The sequence below is a fragment of the Chionomys nivalis genome, chromosome 4 (genome assembly GCF_950005125.1).
Source record: "Chionomys nivalis chromosome 4, mChiNiv1.1, whole genome shotgun sequence".
Lineage (NCBI taxonomy): Eukaryota > Metazoa > Chordata > Mammalia > Rodentia > Cricetidae > Chionomys > Chionomys nivalis.
In genome coordinates this window covers 62,411,041-62,435,613 of record NC_080089.1, presented here as the reverse complement: position 1 = coordinate 62,435,613, position 24,573 = coordinate 62,411,041, and the positions used below count along the sequence as shown (strand labels likewise).

At 45.7% G+C, this 24,573-nt stretch overlaps 1 protein-coding gene across 3 annotated transcripts in view; it reads left to right on the top strand.

The window, feature by feature from the left end:
• Positions 1 to 24,573, top strand: part of Map2k5 (mitogen-activated protein kinase kinase 5) — a 231,009-nt gene that overhangs the window by 124,013 nt on the left and 82,423 nt on the right. For all 3 annotated transcript variants that reach the window (XM_057767296.1, XM_057767295.1, XM_057767297.1), the window contains 3 exons: positions 1,924 to 1,997; positions 2,906 to 2,956; positions 9,618 to 9,689. In XM_057767296.1, the coding sequence (XP_057623279.1) occupies positions 1,924 to 1,997; positions 2,906 to 2,956; positions 9,618 to 9,689 (197 nt within the window). The remainder of the gene's footprint in view (positions 1 to 1,923; positions 1,998 to 2,905; positions 2,957 to 9,617; positions 9,690 to 24,573) is intronic.

Sequence of the window (24,573 nt, the reverse complement as noted above, 5' to 3'; positions counted from 1 at the left end):
GGTAATATATATCCTTCTAGAGTCTTTGATGGAGTTGAAGAATTGATAGTTATAGTTTTCCTTAGTTATGGTAAAAGATAAAGTAGATATAAATGTTGTAACTGTAATTCTTGCTTGAAACCTGTCTTGTTATATGTAATTTTAATATGTTCAAGTTAAGACCTTCCTTTTTATTTAAACAGAAAAGAAGGGGAGGTGATGTGGAATTCCCTTCTGTATGCTGTGAATACTGTTGGTTAATAAAGAAACTGCCTCCGCCTGATAGGGTAGAACAGAACTAGACAGGGGAAACTAAATTGAATGCTGGGAGAAAGAAGGGCGGAGTCAAGGAGAAGCCATGGAGCCACCAGAGACAGACATGTAATAGGCGACGAGCCTTGTAGTAAAATATAAAACAATGGAGATGGGCTAATTCTAGATATAAGAGCTAGCTAGCAATACGCATAAGTAATTGACCAAGCAGTGATTTAATTACTACAGTTTCTATTTAGTTATTTTGGGTCTGAGCAGTAAGGAACAAACAAGCAGCCTTTCTACAACTTAAACCCAAAGAGTTCTTCCTCATCTCAGCTTTCATTATAATGCAGTTCACTTGAAGGACAGACCACAGAGACAGCTTCCACAGTTACACCCTTCCCACTGAAACAGACACATCCACATAAGAATCATCCTATGAGCTCATGGCTTCTGTTCTTTCTACCTCCTCCTTCCATTGAACATTTGCCGATCACTGATCTCTGCCTGTCCATCTTCCAGGGGCTGGGGGTTGAGACAGTCCGTAGACGAGATTCGGGTTCCTGCTTCCATGGAGTCAGGCAATACTGAATAAGCTAGTGTGTAAGAAATTCCCTCTCGGCTGCCTCTCGCACTCTAAGTAGGGCCTATCAGCTGTCAGTTTCAGAGTTGGAACTTGAAACTTGAGTTAAATATACACTCTTTGCAAGATAATTTGGTGGGATATCCTACTGCAGGCTAAAAGATTAAAGAAGATTAATTCATCTGCAGAATTATTTTTTTAAATACTTTATCAAAACTATGAGCCGCTTACTTTTAGGCTCGTCAAGGATATTGGCTATAACTAGCTGCCTATGCTGGACTGCTTTTACCATTCAAGATGAAGTGTTAAGCACATGCTGTTTGTTCCATCAAAATCGGTGTGCTCTTGTCTTTCTTGGGTGGTTTTTGTGACCCCCCCCCCCCGAGTTCCAGAGAAGGCTTCCTATTGTCACGGTGATGCTCGCAGGGACTCTTTGTGTCATTATTTACCAACTGACTGCCTTGGCAAAGCTACGTCAGTTCTTTTCTTAGCTGTAACAGTAGTCAAAAATGACATTGGGAAGGAGAAGGATAAAGAAAGGAAGGTTTTTATGTGCATCCATATGTGCACAGGCATCTTCAGGTCAATTTCTGAGTATTATCTGAAGTAGCATTTGTCACCAAAGCACAGGTAATGGTCATGTGTCCTGTTCTCATTGTTTCCTCAACTAGAACCTGTTACCAGTCATGTGTGGGGTGGGTTTGTTTTTGTTCTCGTCCCCCTCACCCCTTTCCCTTTGACTTTACTGCTTCTTAGATGGAAGCTGTAACTTAGTGGATACACACACAGTGTAAACAAACTCTTTTTGTGAATATACATTGTAAAAGGTTGCATTTTTTTCTTACCTAACTGCTCTTTTTTCAAGAGAGAGGGCTAGGGTGACGGGGGTATTTCATATTGATGAAAGTCAAGGTTTGAATGGGCTTCCATTTGAATAGCGTTTGACCTTCTGCTTCCAGAGAAAAGCTTTGTTATACATTTGTGATTGGCGTTTGGGTGGGCCTGACATACCATTTCCGCAGTGTCACATGGCGCGCGTGTGTACTTTTAACAACAAGCAGTGTGGGTGTGGAGTTAGTCACTGCAGCTTTTCTCACCCCTTTTAGATGTCAAGCCCTCCAACATGCTTGTGAACACAGGCGGCCAGGTCAAGCTGTGTGACTTCGGCGTTAGCACGCAGGTAGGTCTTTTCTCTCTTCAGCTGCCCTGTGGAGCTTCCAGACAAACAGGAGCTATGCGCCTGCTCGTCACCGGGCACGCGTTATTCATTTTTAATCTCTGAGCGAGTTTCCTTCATCAGAATATGATTGTTCATTGTTTAATGACAGTAAAAACTGCTGATGTTGTAATTACTACTTACGAATAGCAAACTTCATTGCTATGCAGCTTGGCTATGAAAGAGCTCTGGCCAGACAAAAGGGAGGACAGCGAGGGAGCCGTGCCTGGGGAGCCCAACTGGCCTACGATAAAAATTAATATTGGGAGCAACAATGGTGGAGGGCCATTACAATGTGCAGCACCAATTTTAATTAATTTCCATTTTGGGCCTCCCCTGAGACCCCCCAGTGATGGTGACCCATACGCGTGCTGCAATGTTGATTTGAATTGCAGCCACCTTTCCTCCCATCCAAACACGAAGACCAAAGCGAAGGTCATCTTCGCATTATGAGTTGTCAAAGTCTGTTACCCCTCCAGCCTCTTTAGTTCATCGCGTCCTGGCATCGCGTGGGGTTCCATTCACTTCTTGAGCCATCTGACGGAAAGATGAGGGTGTTCAGATTCTACTTCAGATTGACTTTTTATTTCAGGCGGGTTTGGGGCACTAAAGCGCTGAGCATCACGCTTAAGTGAATTGTTTAAGGTTATCTGCTATAAACCGTAATGCTGTGCTTGTTTAAATTGGAAATCACATCCAAAAGAAAAGAGAGATTTAATCATTTTTAATGCCTTTGTGGATGAATTTGTTCCCTTTTACATAATTTTTAGTTGATTTATAGGAGTGCTGATTGTAGGTTAAATGGGGAATAATCGCCCGTTTTATTTTCACATTATCTTTATATTGTTCTAACAGACCGTTTTGTCTCATAGCTGGTGAATTCTATAGCCAAGACGTATGTTGGAACAAATGCTTATATGGCAGTAAGTAAACTTATGCAAAAAGAACGTTTAAAGCCAATGTCTTTATCTTTATGTACATGGAAATGTATAATCCTTAAATTAATTCCACTGCTTCCGACTAGTAAATCCTAAATTACAAAGTCAATCCAGACCCTCGCCAGTTTCCAGGCCTTTTGAGAGCATGCGAGGCTTTGTGGTTGGGCTATCAACTTATCTGACTTCCTTGACTTAACTGGGTGGTTCAAGTGTGAAATTGCTGAGTTTGGAAGTTTAATCCTACAGAAAAATTGCACTTGACAGCATATTGGCTACTTCTCCACACCACTCATTTAATTAATCCTAGTAAACCGTAATATATACCAAGGCATGAGTCAGTAACCTTGGTTGTTTGTTCTGAGGCTAGGCCCTCGCCTCACCAGCAGTCTTTACCTACGGATCTCCCAGTGTTCTGCACTTAGTTTTCTCTACAGTGTATAGCTCTGTGTTTCTTCTTAATTGTTAAATTCATGCAGATATCAGAAGATAAGTTGTTTCATTTCTTTTTCTTACCATTTGAAACAAGAGAATTTATTTGTGGCTATAAAAGTCTTGAGTTTGTTGGTTTTCTTAATCCCTTCAAGAGTTGGTGAGAGTGGGGGGAGCCAAGGAGAATGCTTTTCTGGTCTCATTTCAGAGTCTTTTTGTTTGTTTTTTTCACCCCTCCCCACTTCCTACCGTTCCCTCTAGAGTCTGGTTTTTATTTCAATGTTTAGAATTGATTTTTACTGTTATGGTTCCAGATTTATGTAAGCAGTCCCTCTCAGGTTAAGGAGCTTTGTTGATATCACACACTTAAAAGATTTTAGTATGAGTATATACCATTAATATTTTTTAATGTATTATATTTTTATTTACTTATTGGGAGTGTCGTACAGATGTGGGTATCTCCATCTACCATGAGGGTCCTGAGGATCCAGCTCAGGATGTCAGGCTCGGAAGCTGGTGCCTTTACCTGCAGAAGCATTTTGCCAGTCCAGAACCGTGGACCTTATTTTCAGTATTTTTTGTCCATGTGTTATCATTTTTATAGGATCCTTGATGGAGCAGAACCTGGGTCTACAGCTTGTTATTCTCAGAACAATACAAAGCATTTAATTTTCTTTCAGATGGTCGAAATAGTTTATTTCGGTTTTCATATTTTAAAGAAAATTCACATTTTGCTTTTTCTCTAATTAAATGTGGAAAAAGTAGATCAGTTATGAAAGTTATCGTGTCTGCTTTTTAAAAGTTAGTGTCCTCTGTGACTCTCCCAGGGTGAAAGAAGCTGCTAAGTCCCTCTTCTAGGTAGCAAAGCCCTCTGAATGTCAGCCGCTGCCACTGGAAAGCTTGACTCGGAAGGAAAAGACGCAATCCATGAAACAACTTCACCACTGCCCATCCTGTTCTTGGTAGCTTTAAATTGCTCTGATAATTAAATTGCATCACATCTGAGCTACAAATCCAGATTACAGTTGTCTTTCCCAGGTGTACATTAAAGAAATTACTTTTTTCCCTTTTTGTTTATGGATGAATGTGATGCGTCCATATGTTAATTGAAAGTGTGAGGATTAAAATTATGAAACGTTAGCTCAGACCGGCAAAGCTGAAATTGCTTTGTTTCTTGGGTGAATGAATTCTAGTCATCAGCTTTGTAGTTCAAGCTGCAGAAAGCTGAGATGCCCAGGGAGGAACCGATGAAAGCGAGAGAGGAAGGGAAGAGCTGCAGCTCTGCTTCCTTTCCTAGGCGCTGGTTGGCCAGGTGCCTGCCAGAGCCTGGGATGGGGGAGCGTGAAAAGGACCTTCCTTATGCAAGTGGATACATTGACCCAACTGCTGTCCCTGTTGCTGGTCCCTTGGGAGAAGGCCTGGTCTCTTCAGCTTCATATAAACCCCTGCTATGTCCTGTTTTAGCTCTTATGGTCTGTAGTTTTGACTATCATGTGGGATTCCGTGCTGAATGTTACTAAACTATAGCTCCTGGGCCTCTGTTTTGTTTGTTTACTTGTTCTTTCTTTCTTTCTTGATTTATTTGTTTTTACTATTTATTTATAATGTTTATTATTTTAAAGTTTTTGTTTGTTGTCAAGATAAAGTCTCTCTGTGAAGCTCTGACTGGTCTTGAACTCAGAGATCTGCCTGCCTCTGCATCCTAGGTGCTGGGGTTAAAGCATGCACCCCTATGCCCAGCCCAGGTCTGTTCTGTGAGTACAGTTTTACTGGAAGTGGTGAGGGTGTTAGTTTAGGGCTGGATGTGACGTCAGTAGCACCATGGTAGCAGCTGAGCTCATCTGAGTTGTGCAGTTGCATACATCCCTCTAAGTGAAAACTGTTTCCAGGCTGGCTTTTCACAGGGAAAAAAAAAAAAAAGACGTTTTTCCAGCCCCTAGTATATGCCAGCAGAACACATGTCAAGTACCTTCAGCTACATGAACTGGTCTCCACTGAAGACGCTCTATGCTGTGAATCCAGAGGAGGCACAGGTGAAATTGGAAAGACGCCCTCATATATGGCACCACTGAAAGTGGCGTAATTGAGTCTGGTTGTACCAAGCATATGAATAGAAATTAAGATGGCTATAAGTGTATAGTTGTAATGGGGTATACAGAAGGTACTTACAAACCTGCTTGATCTTCATGCTGCTGGTCTTTAGAGAGGAACGTGGGCTAGAGTACTGTGCCAGTGGAGACTCGGGGGAAGGCTCAGCAAGTGGGAACACTTAAGCACAAGTACGAAGACCAGAGTTTGGATCTAAGCTCTCACGTACAAGCTGGGCTGCTTTCACTTATGCTCGTAACCCCAGCACTGGGAGGTAGAGACAGGAAGGTTTCTGGGGCTGGGGCACACACGAGCACACACGAGCTACAAGTTGGGGACAAAAACTACTTTGTCAGTGGAGTAAGCTAGAGAACACTGGAGGAGGACACCCAGTGCCGTCCTCTGTATACAATGTATATGTGCCACAGCTTTGTGAGAGGGTAAAATGCAATGTCCTCAACAGAGAAATGCCACATGGCAGTGCTCAGCGAATACCAGAGTCTTTGTGATGGTCAGCCTCCAAGGTGGACAAAGAAAAGACAATAGTCAAGGCAGCATGAAGAAGATCCCGAGGGAATGGTGGGGAGTACAGCAGATGCACACAGACTTAGGACACACGTTTCAAAGAGGACAATGGATGTGCACAGTCCCCAGACACACACACACACACGGGAGATGGCTCAGTGGTTATAGCATCACTGCTCTTGCAGAGGCCACAGGTTTGGTTGGCAACTCCCACATCAGGTAGCTCAAAGCCACCTGCACCTCCAGTTCCAGAACATCTGGCCTCCATGGGCACCTGCACATACACACACATGTACATACACATACATGCACATACATGCACATAAAACAAACTGCGTCTTTCTTAAAGGCCTTATTGGACCTGGTAGTGTGTTGGACACAGCAGGGATTATTAGTGAACTGAAAGTTCTGTCTGCAGTCCTGCTGCCTGATCCTGCCTGACCATTTTGCTGTGGTGGTGTGTGGCCTTGCCTACCTCAAAGGAAGCTCGTCACCACAGTACATGTGTAGACAGCATGCTAGCCTGGGTTTGTGCACTGAGTTTGATATTTTTCTGAGCAACCCGACTAAAGAGCAATTCCCTATTCAGAAGAGATAAAATATGTACCTTGATGTCTTCATGCTCCTGCCAGTCACACCCAGAAGTGTTGTGCCATAAACAGTCCTGGAATCCGTTAACTAAATATGGCTCCTGGCTAAACGCCCAGTCACAGGCAGAAGCTGCAGGGAGTGGAGTATGCCAGTTTAACAGTGCTGCCTTGAAGAACCTCTGTAGCTTCAGCTCTGGGGGCATAGTCAGAAACTGGCAGGATTTGTTTGTTTGTTTGGTTTTATGTACTCTTGGCCTAGTCACACAGAGGTACTTGAGACAAGAGCTGTACTGTCCTTTTTATATAGCTTGCTGCACTGTTGACAGCTGTCAGGTGAGGCAGTAACAGCAGCCGGCCTTTGACTGTAGCACTCTTGTCAGCAAAACAGTACCTGATGGTAGGCTTTATCTTCTTTCATATCGTACTTGAGGGGAGAGGACAGGGCATGCCACTGTGGCTGCACCCTCAGGCCATCATATCCTAACTCTACATTCGTGAGGTTCCGAGGCTCATCTCGAGCCCAAGTCGGTCACAGAGGCCTGAGTCTGTCTTGTGCGTTGTAGATTGGGCCTCAGAGCTTGCTGCCTACTTTTGCTTCTCCTCCACCAGGAATCTTGTTTTGCTGCATGCTGTAATAATTTCTCCATTTGGAGGCAGCCAGAACCTTGTCTTAAGGACATCTCTTATTGCCACCTGATATTTGTGAATGACTTCACTCTTTATATATTTTTTTCCTCTTTTAGTTCAGTTTTCTGTGTTTTATTTTCAGTTCTCGGTTTGTATTTGTTTTGGTAGCTCAGTTGACAACTGAAGCAAATGTGTTTAATTTCACCGTCCAGCCCACCCAGATGTTTTGTGTGGGAGTGCCACTTCTCTGTTTATTTTCTCTGTATTCTAGAGAGATGCACAGCTTGAGGATAGAAAAGTCAGAGAGAGGGCTGGAGAGATGGCTCAGTGGTTAAGAGCATTGCCTGCTCTTCCAAAGGTCCTGAGTTCAATTCCCGGCAACCACATGGTGGCTCACAACCATCTGTAATGAGGTCTGGTGCCCTCTTCTGGCCTACATACAGACAGAATATTGTATACATAATAAATAAATATTTTTTTTAAAAAAAAAGGAAAAAAAAAGAAAAGTCAGAGAGAGGAAGAGGAAAAAGGATGGGGGAGACCGCATTTGATTGTATTCTTCAACAAGGCTAGAGGGTTTTAGAATGAGCATCATCATGAGTTCTTTGTTGTTTAAATTGTGTGTGCAAGAGAATGTGTGTCTGTGAGTGTGTGTATCCATGTGTATGTCTGTATATATGTGTGAAAGTGTCTGATTATATGTGAGAATGTGTATCTATGAATGTGTATGTATCTTTGAGAGAGAGAGAGTGTGTGTGTATGTGTGTGTGTGTGTGTGAGAGAGAGAGGGAGAGAGAGAGAGAGAGAGAGAGAGAGAGAGAGAGAGAGAGAGAGAGAGAGAATGTGTACACATCCATGCCACAGCATATGTGGAGGTGAGGTCAGGGGACTGTTTCTGGGAGTAGATTCTTTCCTTCCACCATGTTGGTTCTGGGACTTGAACTTGAGTCATCAGGCTTGGAGGCAAGCAGTTTTACCTATGGAATCACCTCGTTTGCCCTCATTCTAAGTTTTTGATGGACATGATAGCTGTAATATATATGAAGGGTGAAGTTCATGCTTAGAACCACATGTGTGATGAACATCCCTTAGCAGCCCCCACTAGCTTCATGCTGTCATGTGCCAGTAGTGGCCATGGGGTTTGAAGGCCTCCCTGTGAGGGAAGTAGACAGGAAGAGGGATAATTGTAGTGCAGTGTGGTAGCTAAAAGTGAAAGTAATGCACAGTATTCTGTATGTATGGAGGTGTGTGCACAGGTGTGTGTGTGTGTGTGTGTGTGTGTGTGTGTGTGTGTGTGTAGACCAAAGAGCAATGTTGGTTGTCTCTACCTGCTTTTTGTTAAAATAGCGTCTCACTGAATTTGGAGCTCACCAATTTGGCTAGACTAGCTGGCATTGTTGATGATAGCAATGGCAGTCATGCTGTTATTCCTTAACTGGGTGGCCAGTTCCACAGAAATACCTCCTAGTACCTGTCATGCTGGAAGATGGGGTGTGAGTTAGGATCTCAGCCCTGCCATGATTAGCTCTGAAGACTTGACGACTATTGCAGTTTTGTGGGACCTCATATTTTGAATTTAGTTGTCCATTTATTTAATCACTGCAAACATTTCTGTAAGTGATGTGTGGGAGGCCAGATCCTGGAAGGGCGGACCAGGAGGCACTGACTCAGGATACTGCTAACCCAGGGGAACAGAGTATGCATGGCAGAGCTTTCAGAACCAGGCAGCTGCTGCACAGCCCGGAGGGGGCGGTAGAGTCCCATGTGGCCCCTTGATTCTGTCAGAAGACTCTGCTGCATGGAATGAAGCAGTGGCAGGAGGTGACGAACTATACAGGAAGTGGCGGACTATACAGGAAGTGACAGACTATACAGGAAGTGACGGACTATACAGGAAGTGATGGACTATAGCTGCTTTCTGCACCAGCCTCAGGCTCTCACCCTTATGTACAGTTGAAATATTTCAGATAAAAAGTTAAAAATAAAACTTAAGCCATAGTCTTCAAGACCCTTTGACCCAAATTCAAATAAACCACATACAACTTTACACAGTTTGTGCATCCCCAGTTAAGATCATTGGGTTTGGAGGGAGATGGACATAGGGTCAAGTCCTAGCTCATTTGCTACCTTGGTTTCTGCCCCATTAACTGGTTTCTTGGAGCCTTCAATTTCTTGATCGGTGAAACAATGGTAATGGTTTTTCCATAGGAACTGCGTGCAGGATTCTCTGTTGCCTCTAGAATGCATATATGCAAACATGTGAAATTGTTTTGCTGTGTGTAAATGCCATGCAAATGATGGGGGTTCCCCATGTTGAACTTACATTCAGTGTGTGCTGCCAGGGGTAACTTTCAACAGCTCACAAGTTCCCTCCTGCTTTCTTACAGCCAGAAAGAATTTCAGGAGAGCAGTATGGAATCCACTCTGACGTGTGGAGCTTAGGAATCTCTTTCATGGAGGTATGTTGCTGTTTGCTGTCATTGATACGTCTGTACAAATACATCCCATTGGGAAAAATGGAGGTCTTGAAAGAACACAAACCCCCACCCAGTGTGTGTGCACATCGCCTGACTCTGAATTCCTTATGTTGATACCCACGTGACTTTCGAAACAAGTCTGCATTATTCTAGAGCTTCTCACACATCATGTGTGTAAGACATACCTGAAGTGCTTGTTAAAAACACAGTTTGTCAGCCCTACCCAAGACCAGTTTAGCCCAAGTCTTCTAGAATGTGTAGGTGGGAACTGTTCCCTGGGTGGGAGCCCTGCTTAAGCTGGAGCCCTGTTCTCTGCACACGGACTCCATAACAGCGCAGGGTGATGGCAGCCATGGGATGTGCATGTGTGACATCCAAGGGGGATGTTTTAAAATTCACTTATAGTCATTGGATATATATGTTGTATTTTCTTTCTTAAAGAAGAAAAACCCACCCCATTCTAATAAACAATATATGCATGTGGGGTAGAGGTGATGTGGTGGGGGGTGTATGTTGTATAATTTTATGTGTTTACTCTTTATTGCTGTATTTAGAATGGATTTTTTTTCCCTCAGTGAGCCAGGTGCAGCCCCATTAGAACTCCATGCTAAGAAATAGTCGTACAACTTGCATTAGAAAGACACCTGGCTCGCTGGAATTGCACTCCCAGATAACCTGGGCACTCACTGGGGCTTTCAGAAAAGCTTTTCAATTCCATCCATTCCCATCAAGGAAGCCTTTTTTTTAAAAAAAAAAAAAAAAAAGGAACATGTTTAAATAACCCCACAGATGAAGTCTCCATCACAATCCTATCGCTTTTGTTTGGTCAAGTACATTTTCTATGATCTTTCTTTGTAACGCATGAATACCATTGTATTTGGAAGGAAATATCTCCAGACCCAGCTCACCTGCACAGCAGGAAGAATGCCAAAATCAAATGCTCAATGTTTATTAAACCATAGTCTTTTGCCTTTTCCGAAAGGCCGTCTAAGAGGAACTGTAGTGTGCACACTGCAGCCCAGAGGCTGAAGTTAGCCAGTAGATCTCAGGACCCAGCCTTCACCAGGATCCCAAGGGCATGCTCTAGTATTAGCCTGTCTCAGAAAAACTGCCTCTGACCTGTGGGACTCAGGCTTTACTGGGATGGAATTTCCCTTTGGTGTTTTGATCATTCTCATTGGTTGTGTTTTATAAATGATCAGATACAATGCAGAACAATTGAGAGGTCTCATCTCATGGTTCAGAATCCAGTGTTGGACACAGAAGACCCAGGTTGCAATACTTGCTTTGGTACTAGTTTCCTAGGCAGCCCTGGGCCAGCCTGCAGCCCCCACCAGGCTCAGGTCTGAGCCCCAGTGCAGACTGACATTCTGTATAGCACTGCTGCTGCTCTCTTTCCTGTAGTTCCAGCAGCTGGAGAGCTGTGCTGGAGACAGAGGTGCACCCTCGCCTATTGGAAGCCTAGAAGCACTGTTAGGAGGGCTGGGAATATAGCCCAGTTGAGAGAGTAATTGCATAGCACACATGAAGCCCTGGTTTACTTGCATGTGTGGCATATGACTAGGATGTGATTCCAACATTCAGGGATGGAAGCAGGAGGATCAGAATTTCAGGATCATCTTTATCAGATGTGTAGTGAGTTGGAAGCCGGTCTTGGATCTATGATATCATCCTTAAAAAAAAAAAAAAAAAAAAAAAAAAAAAGGACTGTTAAGAAAGTATATCTGCCAGGCGGTGGTGGTAAGCACTTTTAACCCCAGCACTTAGGAGGCAGAGGCAGGCAAATCTCTACGAGTTTGAGGAAAGCCAGAGGTACTTGAAAACCTAAACAAAAATAAAAGGAAGGAAGAAAGAAAGAAAGAATGAAAGAAAGGAAGAAAACATACCCAGGCTAGTCTGAAGGAGCTAGTGAGTGATATAAATTGGTTGTTCCTCCTTCTCACTACTGTACTTGGCTAGTCTCATAACGAGAAAATGAGAACCCCCACCTAACTAGAGTGGAGTTATCAAGGTAAAGGCTGGAAAAAAATAAATGAGAGGTAGCCGGGGACTGGGTCACATACCCCAGGCTCAGGACCTCGGAGAGTAAGTGGTCTGACTTCAGTTTTCAGCAGGTCACAGAGTGCTCTGTGGGGCATGACTGTAGAAGGACAGGCGTGGAAACAAGAGGATCAGAAAGACCAGGTGGAAAGATTGGAATATGACCAATAAATATATTGAAATATGCAGCCTCAGTATCTTACTAGGCCCTGGGAATGTGAAGCCTAATAAAAAGGGGCACTGCACTGTAGGGAGGGGTCAGCCAGTGTGTGCACTGTAGGGAGGGAGACAGCCATTGTGTGCACTGTAGGGAGGGAGACAGCCAGTGTGTGCACTGTAGGGAGGGAGACAGCCAGTGTGTGCATTGTAGGGAGGGAGACAGCCAGTGTGTGCACTGTAGGGAGGGAGACAGCCAGTGTGTGCACTGTAGGGAGGGAGACTGCCAGTGTGTGCACTGTAGGGAGGGAGACAGCCATTGTGTGCACTGTAGGGAGGGAGACTGCCAGTGTGTGCACTGTAGGGAGGGAGACAGCCATTGTGTGCACTGTAGGGAGGAAGACAGCCAGTGTGTGCACTGTAGGGAGGGAGACTGCCAGTGTGTGCACTGTAGGGGGGGAGACAGCCATTGTGTGCACTGTAGGGAGGGAGACAGCTAGTGTGTGCCCTGTAGGGAGGGAGACAGCCAGTGTGTGCTCTGTAGGGAGGGAGACAGCCAGTGTGTGCACTGTAGGGAGGGAGACAGCCAGTGTGTGCACTGTAGGGAGGGAGACAGCCAGTGTGTGCATTGTAGGGAGGGAGACTACCAGTGTGTGCACTGTATGGAGGGAGACAGCCAGTGTGTACACTGTATGGAAGGAGACAGTCAGTGTGTGCACTGTAGGGAGGAGGGAGACAGCCAGTGTGTGCACTGTAGGGAGGAGGGAGACTGCCAGTGTGTGCTCTGTGGGGGGGGGGACAGCCAGTGTGTGCACTGTATGGAGGGAGACAGCCAGTGTGTGCACTATAGGGAAGGGTATGCCAGTGTATGCACTGTAGGGAGGGAGACAGCCAGTGTGTGCACTGTAGGGAGGAGGGAGACAGCCAGTGTGTGCACTGTAGGGAGGAGGGAGACTGCCAGTGTGTGCACTGTAGGGAGGGAGCACCCCATAGCTGGATGAGGGCCAGAGAGAGAAGGATTCTTTTATGCTCTGTGTTCACAAGGAATGAGATGGAATGAGTCATGAGGCGAAGTCTGCTTAAAGTTTTCAAGGGAGACAAGGGGCTTAACTAAGTCATCCCAAGGAGTATACGGGTGGCGGGGAGGTGTTGTCCCCATCCTCTCAGAGCTTCTGGCCCACTAGACTAACAAGTGACATGTGACCAACTTAAGTAATGCAGCAAGTCACTAGAGAATAGAGTACAGCCTCTGGCACGTGTTTTATACCAAAGTATTTGGGGTCCAAGGTAAAGAAATGCATGGTAAAGGAAGAAGATTTTGATTCTACAGCTGAAACGTTATGGTTCAGGGCTCCTTTGTTATTGGGTCAGTACGAAGAAAATGCCATCCAAAGGGCCTAAGAACTTAAGTCAAAATAAGAACTCAAAGACTGAGGCTCCTCTTTCTTTTTACCAGAGAAAGTTGGTCTAAATGTGATAAGTACTATTCAAAACCATTACAGACAAATACCTGTAATCCCAGCATTCAAGACTGACGCAGGAAAATCATGAGTCCAAGGCTAGCCTGAAGTACATTTAAAAAAAAAAATCAGGGCAAGGGAGATAGCTCAATTAGTAAAGCACTTCCCATACAGGCAAAAGGACCTGCATTCAGTCCGGACACCCACACAGAAATGCAGGCTGGTGGAGCATGCTGGTAATCACAGCACTGAAGAGGCAGACATAAGTAACCCGGGGATACTGGCCAGCCAGCCTCGCCTAATCCTGGCGGTCAAGCTCCCGGTGGAAAGTCCTTGTGTTAAAATCCTTAAACTTTAAGACGTAAAGGATGTTCCCCGAGGCTGACCTCTGCTTTCACACACACATGGACATACACCCTTACTGCTACACATACACACATGAATGCACAGGACACAGAAGTGAATGTTGAAATGGCATTTTAAAATCTGAGGAACCCGGGCATTAGTGGCACACGCCTTTAATCCCAGCACTCAGGAGGCAAAGGCTGGCAGATCTCTGAGTTTGAGGCCAGACTAGTCTACAGAGTGAGTTCCAGGACAGCCAGGACTACACCGAGAAACCTTGTCTCATAAAACAAAACAAAACAAAAAACTCTGAGGAACCAATTGCAGCATGTCCCACAATCAGCACTTTAAAGACCGTTGCCTCTGGTCTCACTTCTAAAACTGCTCTCCGTGTGTCCACCAAGCATAGGAGCCTTCGTTCATTCCTCACTTCTGCCCGGCGTAAATACGACAGTAGATTCTGCAGAGCACTGGCCATGTAACCAGGAAGACCCTGCCTTGATAGAGAAAAAAGATGCTAGAACCCTGCAGTGACACGTGACAGGTCTCAGCAAAGGTGTGGGTGAAGCCCTCATGGGGAGCAGGGGTTGACCAAGGGTTGACATCTGAGTGGAATTGGTCTTGAAGGGGGTCTGCCACTAGGAGGAGGGACCATCCCTCCCTACCCATTCAGCCCACTCTGGTGGACTGCTGTAAGCCCTTAAGGAGGGATTAGATGGCAGCGTAGGAGGGTGAGCTCCCCACAGTCTCCTGACATGTGGGCACACCTTCTCAGCATGTTTTCAGCCAACAGTCCATTCCCATAGGAGATCTGTGCCAGAAGAATAAAAGATGGGCAGCAGAATAGGAAACTAAGCAAGGGCATTTCCCAGAAGCACCTGGGAATCAAATAGAGACAAATGGGAAAGTTTCCTGTGCCTGCTGCCACCCCCAGTGCCCCGCCTCCTGTTCTGTAAACCTTCCTCTGCAAGGTCCATCCTTGTCAGCTCCTTCCTGCTGCCCCTTCCCTGTTAATATACTGTCATGGCCCCCATAGGGAGTCGTAACAAGACCTCTTGCCACACTCTTTCATAAAAGATAATGCTGCATGCCTCTAAAGTGTGGAGATAAAAAAGAATCACAGACAGTTATATTTGTGCCTTAAGCAAAGAACCTTTAATATCAGACTATCTTTTATCTGTCCCCTCTTCTCTCAGGTCAGCAGCCCTCTGCTCCTGGGATAAAGTGGGTCTCCTCCAGATGTTGTCATCTGTGTGAAATATTTGGAGTGGGCAAAGTAGCCCAAAGATTGAAGTAAGACTATTCAACCTGAGTTGAGGACAGTGGGTTCTTGGGTGGGGGCGCAATCGGCCCCTTCTCTGCTGTGTGCTTACAGTTTTTCATGCAGATCTTTTAAGCGTTTGTGACTCCCCCCTTGTGGATTGGCTATACAGCCAAATAAAGGAGGTCTCAGTGTGTGGGTTTTGTGGGCTTCCTTTGTAGTGGGGGAGAAAACCCATGTGGACTTAAGTTCTTCCGTTAGGACACGGCTGGAGTTGGTGTGGGAATGCGGAGAGTAAAGGAGTGGACAGATGTGAGACCAGCAAGACCGAGAATCCCGGGCGGTGAAGAGCTGGGGGGTGAGGTCCTCCCATCCCAGAAGACTTGTTTGCCACTTTTAGAAAGCTCACGCCAGCCCCGTGACTGGGTGATGTTTAGACTTGTTCACCTGGTGCTGCCGTCAGTACTTCAGGGATAAACTTGAGGATAAAAATGGCCTGGCATGCAAAAACAAGGGCTTTATTTTCACTGAGTCTGAAGGGTTTTGCCTAATCCTGAGGGTGGGGATTCCAGAAACACTGGAGCAGCATCTTAATTCCATAAGCTGTGCAGTACTTACCTCATCTCGCAGACAGTGACTGAGGAAGAGTCTACTCCCTTGGTTTTTCCCTAATTAATTATTGTTCATTTTATGCCATTTGAATCACAGCATAACCCTCTAAACAGGAGGTAAACAGCCCCGTGTTCACAAGATGGCTTTTCTAGAGAGGAAAGTCAATATGCTCCGTCCTCTCACCTTGTGTGCCCGGCACAAAGCATGCATATTAAAAAGGAGCCAGGCGTCTGGCATGGTGGAGCCCATCTGGAACCCCAGTATTCCAGAGGTGGAGGCAGGAGGATCTTGAGTTTGAGGCTAGCCTGAGGTACATAGGAAGACCTCATCTCTAAAAAATGCACGGGGGCTGGTGGGATGGCCCAGTGGGTAAAGACTCTTGCTCTGCCAGCCTGATGGTCTTTGGAACCTACTTAAAAGTGCAATGATCACAAAGTGCTCCTTGACCTCAGTGTGTACACTCAGTGTGGCCCAGGTGTCCTCGGTCACATGCTTCACATGTATGCACACACACACACACACACAGACACGGGGAGGGGGGCTCAAGGCTGAACATGGTAGAATACACTTTAGTCCCAGCACTAGGAAGGTAGAGGCAGACAGATCTGGTCTGGTCTATGTATTGAGCTCCAGACCAGCCAGGGCACGTAGTGTAAATCTGTCTCAAGAAAGAAATAAACCATTTTAAATGAAGTAAACAAAACAATCAGAAACTTCCCTTGGAAAGGCAGCAGTCCCACAGGCCTCTGCTGAGGGGCTGTCAGGAGGGCTCTCACAGACCTCGCTGAGGTTGGGGTGAGTGGTGCCCTGATGGACGTCTCTGCAGGAGTCAGACGCAAGTCCGTCTCCAGTGCACACTTGCTCTTTTCACTTTGTCCCCGCTCTTGCCTCCTTTGTTTGCAGCTTTGCTCCCAGTCTCCTGAGTCTGAGGCGCAGAGCAGGCTGGCTCGACACGCTTGGTTAATTGGTGTGTCATCCAGTCCTGCGAGGCCCCTCTCCAGCACGAGCGCTGCTTTATTGAAGTGCTTTGAATGATGTGTTAAATGATGAAAGCAAGGAGCAAGGCTTAGAAAGATGTCTCCAGATAGGTGGAGAACATACTCAGAGAGCCACACAAGGTCATTGTCATCAAAGTAACACCACTGTCTCAGGATTTCTGTGGGCTCCATTGTTTTGACAGAGTTTTTCTTAAGGCTTTTTTTTCCTTTGTAATACTACTGATGGCATTCCACAGGGTATGTGTTCTACCTGAACTGTGCCCCTAGCCCTTTCTCAAAGTTTAGAATTACCTTTACCAAAATAAATCCATGTACTATGACACTCTCCTGTCACGTGAATGTTATTTTCCTTCGTCTGCCCAAGATATCACTTGAATATGTGACCTTCATGATGTGACTCTGATTCGGTAGCTGAGAGGACCGCCATCTCCTCTGGCTTGTCACATAAACATTTCCTGTTCGTAGTTGAATAATTTATACAGACTTCCAATCTCACTCTCTTATGGCCTACACTATCCAGCACCCCGGTGGGCACACAGGAATCTTTTTGGCTCAGTATCTCCAACTTTTATAGTAGTTTTAAAGTAGTTCCTGAAAACGAAGGCCAGGGTTTGTGTCTGATGACACCTTTGCTGTCAGTGCCCGTTCATGTTTGTGGAATATCACTTGTCACCGTGCATAAAGAAATGGTTTCTCTTCGTCAAAGCAGCAGACCCAGATTCAAATCCCACCTCAGCCACAGCGTCTAAAATGTTCACATCTAGGTCAAAAAAAAAAAAAAAATCAGCCGCTTTGACTAGAGATGAGTTTCCATTCACCTCAAGCTGTACTGAAAATAGCCACAAATGAAGGCTTGGTGCCACGAAGACACAAGAGGGAGGGCGGAGTCAGTACCACAGCCACAGTTCTCATCTGAAGGGAAGAAACAGTAGTTGATTCTGGACCATTTCGTGGAACCGTGGTCCGAGAACACAGATCTACGTTACCCCAAATTCCTTATTTCAACGTGGAAGCAGTGTCGTGAGGTTTTCTGGTTTTACGGAACAAAGAAAATCGTGAATCAAGGCAAGTCCACTTACACCAGTGGCACATCAGAGAGGCAGTTACAGAGGGGAGGGGAAGCTTCCTTATAGGCCAAGGTGCTATCTGATGGCGTCCTTAGCTTTCGGGTTGGTAGAAGCTTTCGATCTGTCTGTCACAGGATGTTCAGACACAGAGGTGGCCAGAGAACGGCTGTTAGAGAGGACGAGAACTAGGCCTCTGGACATGCAGCCTTTCAGTCTCTCTCCACAGTGCTGCCTTTCCAGTCAGTCTCTGCAGACACAGCCTCGTTCGCAACAGCCACCATCAGATTTTGGATGTGAGGGAGCGGGGATCTGGTGAAGGCCTCCTTCAGCAGCAGGACACGCAAGGGCAGCAGCCTTGCTGGAGTAGAGCACTTCAAAGCTCCACACCTGGGTTCCCATTATCTGGAGCTGGGAGTAAAGATGGGGCCTAGAGAACTGTCCCATAGGTTTGTTTTTCCCTCTCTTTTGTGGGTTAAACCAAGACCTTGCATGTAATAGGCAAGTGCAGAGCCCCAGCCCTCAGAGTCTGTTTGAGAGGCAGTAAAGCTGATAACCACAGACCACATCCCAACTCGGCATATGACCCTCCCCAGGCCCAACATGAGACCGAGAGGTTCTAGGAAAATAAATGGCATCTGGGGCCATAGAAACCTGGTCCTGTAACCAAGAAGAGATTCTGACTACTGCATAACCCTGAATTGTTCCTAGGTCAGCAGTGACCAAGACCACAGGCAGGAGATAGTCAAGGACTTTCTCCAGGGAACTCTGGCCTGCAGTCTAATGGATCCACAGGTTGGGTGTTTGCCAAGAGCCACCCAAGCAGATGAAGCTCACAGGAAGCTGTCAGCCAGTTGACATTGTCCACACAGGAGCAATTTTCACTCCGTAGCCCAAGTTGACCTGGTACTCGCTGTGTAGACCAGGCTGGCCTTGAACTTGTGGCTAGCCTCCTCTTCTACACCTTGAGTTGCTAGGATTATAGTTGTGGCTTACACTTAATGAGATATCTGAGAAAGACTTTCAGAATGAGAACAGAGGTCTAAAATAACTGAGAACAAGCAATGTGAGGGCCTAAAACCTATGCTGTGAAAAAGAATTTGAATAAACAATGAAACATGCCTTAGGAACGAGACACAGTACTACGCTCCAGAGACAACAAGCAGCTGTAGTAAGAGAACTTGCAGAAAAAAGCAAAACAAACAGGGAGGAAAGAAAATGAAAAAAAAACAAAAACAGGTGAGCGAGAGCGCAATGTGAGAAACAAAAGAGGAACTCATCAGAGAACGTGTCTGGAGAGAGCGCGTGTTTGGGATGCCTTTCCTCCTGGCAGTTCGAATAGGAAAAAAACAAAACGCTAATCTCATTTCTAAGTGGCATGTGGCAACATTTTTGTCCTTATAATGTGAATTTTTATAATACAAATAAATGTTTTTTGCAAGCAGTCAGTGCATGCCTTTAATCCCAGCACTCAAGAGGCAGAAACAGACAGATCTCTGTGAGTTCAAGGCCAGCGTGGTTTATATAGTGTCAGGACAGCCAGAGCTACAAAAAGAAAAGTTAAAAGGAGACAGACAGAGAGGAGGGAGGAGAGAGAGAGAGAGAGAGAGAGAGAGAGAGAGAGAGAGAGAGAGAGAGAGAAAGAGAGAAACTGTCAGACACTTTACTGGGTGCTGGGAATACAGCCCCTTTCCATGTTACACTTACAAGGTAACAAGTAGACAGGTTCTTGGAAGCAAGATTAGTCTGGACGATTTTGTGAATATTTAACATTAACAACCCCTTAAAGTCACTTTAAGAAGTATGCCACAGCTGAGTGTAGTGGCGCACACCTTTAGTCCCAGCACTCGGGAGGCAGAGGCAGGTGCATCTCTGTGAGTTTGAGCCCAGCCTGATCTACAAAGGAGTTCCAGGACAGCCAGGGCCACACAGAGAAAAAAAAAAGTTTAAAAAGTAAACTGTTTGGCCTATCATTCCAGCACGAAGGAGCGAGAGGCAAAGGTGTCACCTGCTTGGGCCACCTCACAGTCCTGCCTTCAAGGCAGGAGAAGGAAAGGCTGGTGGGGACAGGGAGATAAGCTCTTTGGACTAGCTTCCCACGTGTGCCTTGTTCTACAGGTAACACAAACTACAGAGCTAGAGTTATCTAATCTAGACTTAAGCCTTCCACCTCCTGCCAAAACCACAAAACAAACCCCACACAGGGACTGACTGCTGTCCCAGCTGGGCATCCAGCTGAGGCATTGTCTCCTGGCTTAGCCCCTTGTAATTTGTAAACCTGGTCTGAGGGGCACCAGAAGGCTCCAGCGCCCTGTGGCAGCTGCTGTCAGCTAGTCTAGATCATAAGAAAACCTGACATTTGGGATGATTTGCTCAGCTACAGATGTTCCTCCGTTTTAAATTTACTATTGTTTTGCTTTCTGAGACAGGATCTTACTCTATATACCTGGCTAGCCCAGGGCTTGCTATGCAAGCCATGCTGACTTCAAACTTGCCACAGTCCCCCTGCTTCTGTATTACACACACACACACACACACACACACACACACACACACACACACACACACACACACTAGTGCTAGGATAACAGGCCTGTGGTACTGTGCCTGACTTGCTTTCTCCTTTTTAAAATGTGAGCAGAAGTTGAACTTTCTTCTACAGTGAGTTTTGTTTGCCCTTGCAGCTGTGAGGTGGCAACCCCATTTATGAGAATACACACATCTCGAAACATTTTCAGGAAGCTTGCACAGGCAAGTTGGAAGGGTATGGCTCTGGAGCCCTCGTCCGGGCCTCCTGCCTTCCTCTGGCTCTGGAGGAAAAGAGCACCTGTTTCTGCCAGCCATCCCCCACTCTTGCTCATCTTTCTGTAGTGATGCCTTAACTTGATGTTTTTAGACTTTGGGACTTTTTGATCTGCTGTTTTGTGTAATTTGCTGGGGTGGGGGAAGCTGTTGAAGTGACTTTAGCCGGTGATCGAGCATCCGGTCCTGTCCTTTGCAACGTTTGTGAAGGGATCCAGCTGTCTCAGATTGCCACGCGTAAATGTGCATTTTCCAGGGTCATCAGTGACTATGTGAATATAGAACTGGCAGAGGAGCTAGTGGCTCCCCTGCATGCAGCACTGGTGAGCTGGCTTTGTGCTCGGTGCATTCAGCAGCCATAGGCTGACAGAGCAGTACGGGGCAGGCACATGCAGTCCCAGGTAAGCGCTTTATCATCCTGATATAGTTCAGGCTAATTGGAAGACTTTTTTTCCCAGCTGCACAGTCCTATGTCACCTCAAGTACAAACACAGACACACCAGATTTGGAATTTAAAGAAACAGACTCAACAGTCTTGATATAAACAATAAGGAAATAAGACAGTACTGACATCTGACAGCTCACTGCAAGCATTCTTGGTGGAGAAGAAGCAAGTGTTGATTTGTGTCCGTTGAGGCAAACCTTCTTAAGCTAAAACAAAACCAAAACAAATCCAAAAAAAATTCCACAGTATTCTTTTCATTGTACTTTATTTTGTTTGTTTTTTGTTTTGGGTTTGGTTTTTCAAGACAAGGTTTTCCCGTGTATCCCTGACTGTCCTTGAACTCACTTTGAAGACCAGGCTGGTTGCAAACTCTTCAAACTGCCTCTGCCTCCTGAGTGCTGGGATTAAAGGTGTGTGCCACCCATGCCCAGCTCAGTGTACTTTCCTAATAGGTGGATCCCAATAATCTTTGCACTTAATGATGGAATCATCCCTAATGACGTTTAAATAGGAGTTGAACAGCCACTTGTCCCAGAAGAAGCCTTCACAGAAGGGGACAGTACGAGCGCAGATCAAGTGTAGTCATCTTTGTGCATTTCATCGCTCTGCTACCATGTGGCCGGCCCAGTGACCATCACTGGTCCCTACTGTGAGCAAAACTACAAAATGCCTGCTTCCCTGGAGCCCACAGTTTAAAGAAAGGTGCCTGACAATTGTAATTTCTCAGACAGACATCCTGGGGTGATATGAGGACCTAGTGGCATGAGATTCCTTCCTGTGTAGGGATCTGAGGAAACCAGTCTCCTGTGGCTTGTGTCCCACGAGACACTGCTGCAGCTCAACTTAGAGATACCCCGTGCCATGACCCACTGCTCTAGTCCTCTCCCTCAAGCCGGTGCCCGAGGGATAACTTTAAAAAGCCTGTTTTCATCCTGCAGCCCGTCTTGCATACTTCAGCTCTGAACTTGATGGTAACGTTCACGTGCCTACCACATCTATTTAGGAAATTCTTTCAGGCCCCTTATCTTTTACTTAGAAATTAGAGTAGTGTTGCTTTTTAACTAAGGAAAGACTATAGAACTCAATGAGGAAGCCACTCCAGAGGTGGCATGTGCCCACCCCCACCACACACCGCGTATATCGTGCCCCTCCGTGGGACTGAGGCTGTCAGGTATGACACCTGGTTCTCTTGTCTCTCTAGAGCCGTTGGCATCCTCTGCTCAGTGACATTCTAATTGGAAGGATGACAGCATAGCTCTTTACTTGTTCGGATAACGTAACTAAGCATTTGATATTTGTCACCCTACGTAAGCTTCTGCCTGGAGTAATGGAAAATGGCAGAAATTAGTGATTTGTGCTTTCAAAAGTGGTTCTACTTTCTGTGTCAGACCTCCATTTTGTAAGTGAAGAAGCTGAGATCCAGAAAAATGGAAGGACTTTTCCAGAACGTTAAATGGCTGTACCTAGCTGCGTAGATGAGATTTGCTCCTTTTGTCCAGGTCCAGTCAGTGAGCAGGACTGGCTGTGCTTCCTATCAAGACTGTCCCCCAAGGTCACTATCCAATGCCTTCACAGCAGGTCTGCCTCACAGAACTTTGCAAGGTGCCTGTTCTCGCCCAGATACCAAGGCCTAGTTCACTTCATTCATGGGTTAACCTGATCTCCGATATGTCTGAGGTAATAGGCAGTGAGTGGGTAAGAGTTCAGTGTGCTGCCCTGTGTTGGCGCTGAGAGTCCAGACTCTGCCCCTGGGAGCTCCTGACTGGACAGCTGCCCTGATGAGAGGGAAGGCTACCGCCAAAGTCTGGGAGAGCCTTGCGTCCCTCCATTGCTGCTTAATAAAGCTACTCCAAATTAGTCCTTAAAATAGCATTTATTGCTCAGGATCCCATGAGTCGGGAGTTCTAGCAGGGTTCAGCCATGCCTTTCTTTCAGCAAGGAAGGGTTCCGCGAGATTGCATTCGGGTAGTGCTTAAGATAAGTAGGGGATCCACCCTGCTTCACCAGCATGTGCAGCACCCGAGTGGAGGGCAGCTGGGGCATAGCTATTCTGGTGTTGCTTACATGGGCACTCCTCCTTTGCCACATCATGGCGAGCTTAGACTTCCTGGTACATCATATTGTGTAAGCTGGTGGAAGCTGCAGGTCTGTTGAGCTCCAACCTCAGGAATGACAGAAAATGAATTCTGCCATGTGTTGTTGAAACAGCTTAGGTTACTGCTAAGGAAGCACCAAGGTCACACTATAAAAGCGCCCTGGTTAGTGGGTTGTGTGACACCTATCTCTGGAAACAGTACACTGCTGGCGGCTTTCTGGAAGAAATGGTGTTGAGCGAAGGTTTTGATGAGTGGGGCAGATGACTTCCTGCTTGAACAGCAGCACGCACCAAAGGCGGGTGTCATGGTACCCTCCCATTTCGACTCCCTTGACCTTGACCTAGAACTAGAAGTGTAGATTCATTTGCACTCAGTAAGCTAAACCCCAGCCCTGGTGTTTTCTCTAATCTCCTCAACTGCACGACCTCAGGGAGCAGTTTAGTGTTGGAGCCCACAGAGACTGACCTCTAAGAGACATGACATGGTTGAAGCTGCTGTTATCAGAGGCCAGCATTACACATCACCTAAGAGGAAGTCACTTCTCAGTCCTTAGAAGGCTTCCAGTGGTTGTAATTAAACATGGGAGATGGCTTCCCATTCCTAAGTCTTTAATAAGAAATAACCCAGGGTCGGGAGATGGCTCAGTGGTTAAGAGAAAAGGCTGCTCTTCCAGAGGTCCTGAATTCAATTCCCAGCACCCACATGGTGGCTCACAACCATCTCATAACTGTCATGAGATCCAATGCCCTCTTTCTGGTATGCAAATGTACATGTAGACAAGAACATATATACATAAAATAAATAAATCTTTAAAAAAAGAAATAATCCATGTGAATTAATTATAATGTTTAAATATGTGCAGTTGGTAGTTGCTGATCATTCTGAGTAGTGATGTGTTAGGTAAGAGGGCTCTGTCTATTACGATCAGATCCTGATGCTTAAGAGCATGTAATGTGGTCATTTTGGCTTGTTAGCTGGAAGCAACCTAAACATGTCCTTCTAGGCTGACCAGACAAGGTGTCTCCATCCCAATTTGGCATAAACACCTAGTGCCTGTCCTTGGCCCTAATAGTATTTATTTCTGGTGTCATGGAGAATGTAAAATACTTGTGGCTTAATGTTTGCCTATACACAAGGCTAAAATCCATATTAAAGACACAGGACGATGCTAAATACTGACCATTACCAAGTAGGTTGTTATAAAATTCCCGAGGAAAAGGTATGGGCCAGAAATAGTATGGATTTATCTGCACAGGTATGGCCAGAGGCTTCTTCTGAAAAAGGTGTCCCGTAGAGGAGGAAGAGCAAGAGGATGTGTGGGAGCCATATCCTGAAGAACAGGCAGGTTCCATTTGTCATCTGTCGCACAGGCTAAGGTACAGATAGGAACCACCCTTTCTCCTGCAGTTAGGGCTGTGCGGTCTTTTGAATAATAATGATTTTTCTATTAGAAACGTAAACGGTTGCTTTCATCCATCCTAACTCAACTTTACATCTTTCTAATTCAAAATCTCACTCTAATTCACGGACTGCCATCAAAGAGGACCTTTTTTGTAGTTGTTTTTAAGTGACTTTTAGAGATTTTGT